This window comes from Amyelois transitella, chromosome 12, assembly GCF_032362555.1.
Source record: "Amyelois transitella isolate CPQ chromosome 12, ilAmyTran1.1, whole genome shotgun sequence".
NCBI lineage: Eukaryota > Metazoa > Arthropoda > Insecta > Lepidoptera > Pyralidae > Amyelois > Amyelois transitella.
Genome location: NC_083515.1, coordinates 8,610,146 through 8,616,190, shown reverse-complemented (window position 1 = coordinate 8,616,190; position 6,045 = coordinate 8,610,146). Strand labels below are relative to the sequence as shown.

At 40.0% G+C, this 6,045-nt stretch overlaps 1 protein-coding gene across 1 annotated transcript; it reads left to right on the top strand.

Moving 5' to 3' along the window:
• Positions 1-267: 267 nt before the first annotated feature.
• On the top strand, positions 268-2,616 carry LOC106141881 (actin-5C). Its single transcript, XM_013343526.2, has 3 exons — positions 268-420; positions 1,060-1,420; positions 1,526-2,616. The coding sequence occupies exons 2-3, from the start codon at positions 1,071-1,073 to the stop codon at positions 2,304-2,306; spliced, it is 1,131 nt and encodes a 376-aa protein (XP_013198980.1). The 5' UTR covers positions 268-420; positions 1,060-1,070; the 3' UTR covers positions 2,307-2,616.
• Positions 2,617-6,045: the final 3,429 nt, after the last annotated feature.

Here is a 6,045-nt window from a genome sequence, read left to right as displayed (position 1 = left end):
TGTTAATGAGTGAATGGTGCTTAAAATTATTCTATTTGTAAGCATGAATAGTCGAAGAGCTCAATCACTAGTCCCTACTCGCGTCTAGCGGAATGTTCTGAGTGTGGTCTTGGGAATGTCGTGTGTTATCAAGTAGTGCGCTATCAGCGAAGCGCGGGTGGCGGGTCGCGGGGCTGACGCGCAGGCTCCCTGCAGCGAATACCATATATGGCCACGAAACCTCACGATACCCTGCCATTGGTCGAGAGCCTCCGAGACTCGAGAAGGGGCGCCCCGATAACCAACCTCATTTATATACTCCGCCTGCCTCGCTCGCCGACATTCCACGAAGAGAACTCGAGTTGAGGCGTTGTGCAGCATACCGAGGCTGTGCAATAGCGATATAATTTATTTATTTATAATAGGACTATTTAATTAAAAGTAAGTTGACGTGTTATCTGTGAAATGTGATCGAGTGGTGTGAGATATTAGTGCAATTACCTAATTATTTTGGTGCGATTTGTGACGTTGCTAGGGTTTGATTGATAGGCCGCATGACGCCGGGTCGGGATCGCCGGTTGCGGTAGGGCGTGGTCGGGATGCCTTGTCCCTGAGACCTGGGATTTTGCCAATTTCAATTCATTATCCAATCTTTTTGGAAAGTAACCTTCGGCGGTCAACTTTCTCGCTGCCCGAGAGCGGCCCGGCCGGTGAAATGTGGTCCGGTGGCTTAAGATGCCACGTTCGCGCAGTCGCCTCTCATTCCTTATTTGGTCTCGATTTGCGACTTCATCGCCCACTTAGCGATTCTAGTGTAGGCTTTCTGCCCACAATGTGCAATACTTTATTTGGCAATGCGGCAATTCTCATTGGATTCTTGTATGGCTGATGACGAATGCTTTGCCTCTAGTGCAGATGTTGATGAAGCCGTGACAAACATCATAACGTAACATAATATACATCATAGCATTTTGTGTTTCCTCTTATTATCTTCCTCTTTTGACTGATGATGAATGTCTTGTAATGAATGAAATTCATGATTATAGGTAAATATTAATTTTTGAATTTGGTCTTTTTTAGACTAATTCACAATGTGCGACGAAGAAGTTGCCGCGTTGGTAGTGGACAATGGATCCGGTATGTGCAAGGCCGGTTTCGCCGGGGACGACGCTCCCCGCGCCGTGTTCCCCTCGATCGTGGGCAGGCCCCGCCACCAGGGCGTGATGGTCGGTATGGGCCAAAAAGACTCCTACGTCGGAGACGAAGCCCAAAGCAAGAGAGGTATCCTCACCCTGAAATACCCCATCGAACACGGCATCGTCACCAACTGGGACGACATGGAGAAGATCTGGCATCACACCTTCTACAATGAACTCCGTGTCGCGCCCGAAGAGCACCCCGTGCTGCTCACAGAGGCTCCTCTTAACCCTAAGGCCAACAGGTACGTTCACCTCTTGACTCATTCCTTCCTATTGGACATCTTTCAGTCCCGTCTTGACTGGGGGCACAAGAAGCGATCGTACTGATTGCTGTTGTTCTGTTTCAGAGAGAAGATGACCCAGATCATGTTCGAGACCTTCAACACACCCGCCATGTACGTCGCCATCCAAGCCGTGCTATCGCTGTACGCGTCCGGTCGTACCACCGGTATCGTGCTGGACTCCGGCGACGGTGTCTCGCACACGGTGCCCATCTACGAGGGTTACGCTCTGCCACACGCCATCCTGCGTCTGGACTTGGCCGGCCGTGACCTCACCGACTACCTAATGAAGATCCTCACAGAGCGTGGTTACTCGTTCACCACCACCGCCGAGCGAGAAATCGTGCGTGACATCAAGGAGAAGCTGTGCTATGTCGCGCTCGACTTCGAGCAGGAGATGGCCACCGCCGCCTCCAGCAGCTCGCTCGAGAAGTCCTACGAACTTCCCGACGGACAGGTCATCACCATCGGAAACGAGAGGTTCCGTTGCCCAGAGGCTCTCTTCCAGCCCTCATTCTTGGGTATGGAAGCTTGCGGCATCCACGAAACGACATACAACTCCATCATGAAGTGCGATGTCGACATCCGTAAGGACTTGTACGCCAACACAGTATTGTCCGGCGGTACCACCATGTACCCCGGAATCGCCGACCGTATGCAAAAGGAAATCACAGCGCTCGCGCCCTCAACGATGAAGATCAAGATCATCGCGCCCCCAGAGAGGAAGTACTCCGTATGGATCGGTGGATCGATCCTCGCGTCCCTCTCGACCTTCCAGCAGATGTGGATCTCTAAACAGGAATACGACGAATCCGGCCCATCGATTGTGCACAGGAAGTGCTTCTAAGCCGGTCACGTCACCTGCAGCCGCGGCCCGCCGCCGGGCGGCCGGTTGCTAACTCAGGCTTGTAATCTCCGTTAATTTAATTGTACGTAAGATATTATATGTAATTAAATCGTAATAGTGACGGCAGGGCGGAGCGCGGCGCCGCGGACGCGCCCCGGCCGCCGGCATCGGTACTGCACTCGCCAAAGGATCTTTTTGTAATCTCATGAATGATGATTGTATGTGCTGAAACGGATAAGACTACTTTCTTACTAGGTCATTTATAAATTATAAAAAATAATTGAAATACAAAAAAAATCTGAAAAATTTTCACCTGTCTTTTTTTTCACACCCTTTCACTTCCGATTTGTAGAGCAATGCCCCGACATTGACCTACGAAACGAACGGAACCGAAATAGCTTCGCACGCGCATCTACAAATAGAAATCTGTTTATAACTGATGCGCGTGCGTTGTTGTTTCAGTACTGCAACTACAACTGCAGTTTTTTTCATATCTGGCGCAAGAAAATAGTACAAGTAACTTGTACTATTTTCTGTACTAGGATACTCTTATATCTTCCGAATATAAATTGAACCAATAAGCCGATGGTCTCCGCTAGTACTGACACTGATCATCCTGGCACCCCCGCTAGACCACCTGTAACATTAGGTAAACTTGACTGATAGGTTCACCTACATAGGCAAGTATTATCTCGATAGGCCGTACTAGTTTTCGGGCTAAAACTATTAGCCTGCGTGAAAAATACTCCGAAATTTATATGCACACAGCACAATTTAAACACATGGAGTCTCGGTATTGTTTTGACGTGAAAGACGACAAAGTGTATCTGAGGAGCCAAAAATTGATGAACGTCAAGATGACGGAGCCACCTCGCAAAACACAAATATTGTCGAACCAGCCCTTAGTACCTGGTTTGTACCTTTTGGTACCTATATCAAAAAAATTTGTACCTCAAAGAATTCAAAAATATCGATTGTGATATGTGGTTCCTCCATCTTGACGTCAAAATGGAGGAACCACCTTCGTTTCTTATAAAAATATAATGTATACCGTCGAGATGACCACACGGACACTTAGTACCTGGTTAGTACCTCCCAAGATCTTATCGCTATAATCGTTTTTTAAAACAGTTTTTTCAGAAAATAATTAACAAAAAGAAAATGACAGAAGTGCCTGTGATTAATAATAGCAAAATGTATTAAACGAAAACTTTACTTCAAAATAGTTCTAGGCGTTTAGGATTTAGTACAAAAAATTATATTTATTTATTTCAAAGCACAATGCAAATGGTACTAAAGGCTGGTTCGACAATATTTGTGTTTTGCGAGGTGGCTCCGTCATCTTGACGTTCATAAAAATTGTAGTGTCACCTGGATGAACGGAAATGGGATTGGACTCCGGAATGAAACTCCGGAGTTTCATAATTCTGGGCCTAACTAATGTGTAATAAAAAAAATATTTAGTAAGGTATCTGGAATAAATTTAGAAATGTTGTCTTTTTATTGGGTAAAACATTTCTAAATAATAATATGGTTAATAGCAAAAGTAACTCATTGTGTGTCATGCGTTAGTTAATTTTTGCTTTTTCTTCATATGGGTTTAAATTAATATTACAATGTATTTTTTTACAATACATTCCTTTGAATGGGTTGTTTCGTGTCAAATATATCTATTGGTAAATATAATAATTAAAAAACTCAATCAGGTGTTTTTAATGTCCAGATTTGTTCTTTGAGTATAGTAAATTAATAAAACTCCTTCTTTGAAGTCCGTTAAATTTCCAAAACCTTCTCTTAAGTATAACAAAATTTTTCCTAAAAATCGCATCAAATTTTTTTCAGTAAAATGCGAGATAACCGCGGACAAACATACATGCAGATCAAACGGAGAACCACCTCTTTTTTTTAAAGTGGTATAAAGAAGCAAATCACGTCAAGAAAATTGAAATTGGGCTGATTAAATATTAAAATTAAAAAGCTTTTTCTATTAAAATTTTATATTGAACATCACAATATTTTCACATAATAATTACAATAGAAACAGTTTTATTTATTAGCAGTTTTAGAGAATACATAAGATCTGAAATAGACTTACTTACATAGTTACTTACCGACATGTTAAATCTGATTTTATTTCAATGAAAACATATTCAATAAAGTTAAAATCCACTACTGGTTTTGTATAGCCTAGTCTAGCATGATTAAAATTGAATTCCTTAAAAAACGGGCAAGCAATATGTATTTACGAGGGCCTGTCTGATTCTCCAAGTCACTACAGTGAAAATCTATGGATAATCTGTAGCGAGTCAACAAGATTCGGACAACACTGCACGCACAATATTTGGAGACATTATGTATATCTGAACACTATAACTGACTCATAAATATCCTTTCAATTAATTTGTTTTCCACAACTCTCTTAATTTTATTTCAATATTCATAGAACTTAAGTCTCCTAAGGCGTACTTTAGGACAATTACCTCTCAATAACTTAAAAAGGCGTTATCATACACACAAGGTGGACATTCTAAAGTAACACATAATTAAATAAACACACATAAAATCAGCGCTATCTTAAAAATATTCAATGAAATAATAAGTTAAAAAAATGTTAACAGATAACCATTTTTTTGGTATAGAAATTGCTTGTCGAAAATTCGAAATATGGTTAATTGAAAATTGATAAAAACGTGCATAAGAAATGTTAGTGGTAACTGTTAAATAGTTAAACATTTATCAAACTAGTATGTATAGATATGTAAAACACATTCCACAAAAATATCGATTAGTAACGAAGCCACATTGAAAACTTAATTCAATCTTTTATTTGTCTGTACGAAATCGAAGAGTGGTTTAATTCAAAGATTTTAACAATCATTCCGCAGATTTTCTTTTTATCTTTATGAGTAAATTTATTTATAAGATTAAAGAACCAAACATTAAAATTATTGTACTCAATTTATGCGGAAATCATTATAATTACTTTACTATTAGCGAATAATTTTATAACTAGTTAAAGGAATGTGACTTTTTTAGAATAACATCTTCAATTTAATTTTTATTTCAAATAGAACCAAATAAATACTGATACATATCAAATACATTTTAAGATTCTGTTGAAATTAACTCAAGTTTTTGAAATCATGTAAATCCACATAACAGAAGAGCTCTCCCACTCATCAAAAATACTCTAAATAAAACTTTCACATTCTTACATTCATACGTTTATATTATTCAAATCCTTTTTAATATACATAACAGTTTATTGTATGCACCACAGACCGAAATAATCAGTACAGCTAAAAAAGTCATTGTAAGACTAAGCTTCTTTCTGCCACAATATCATAGTCTGTGATGTTAATTTATTCGAAGTTTGACAATTTAAAGAGCTGTCAGAAATTTCACTAATTGACATTATTCTAAGAATAATTTTACCGCAACGTTAGTAGGACGATGGGTTTAACAGTTTCATCACAAGGGGAGCGCTGAGTCGGCGAAGCGATTTTCTGTGGGACAAGTCAATTGGAGTAGTGGGATGGAAAAAACGAAAAGTGTTTAACCACTGTTTCACTTTCACAACTAGTATGCTTTTCAAACTACTAAACCAATTACTTAAAAATTTAGTACACGTGTAATTATGTGACCCAAATATGGACAATTAACAATTTTTTAATACTCACTGCGTCCGCTCGGCGTACCCCACGTGATTTTAACCTACATTGAGAAAGTAAACGCTTAA

Excerpts from the sequence above, each read along its gene's own strand:
- LOC106141881 (XM_013343526.2), top strand. The coding sequence starts at position 1,071 with ATGTGCGACGAAGAAGTTGCCGCGTTGGTAGTGGACAATGGATCCGGT. Across the intron at positions 1,421-1,525 it reads CTTAACCCTAAGGCCAACAG|AGAGAAGATGACCCAGATCA; the intron begins GTACGTTCACCT and ends GTTCTGTTTCAG.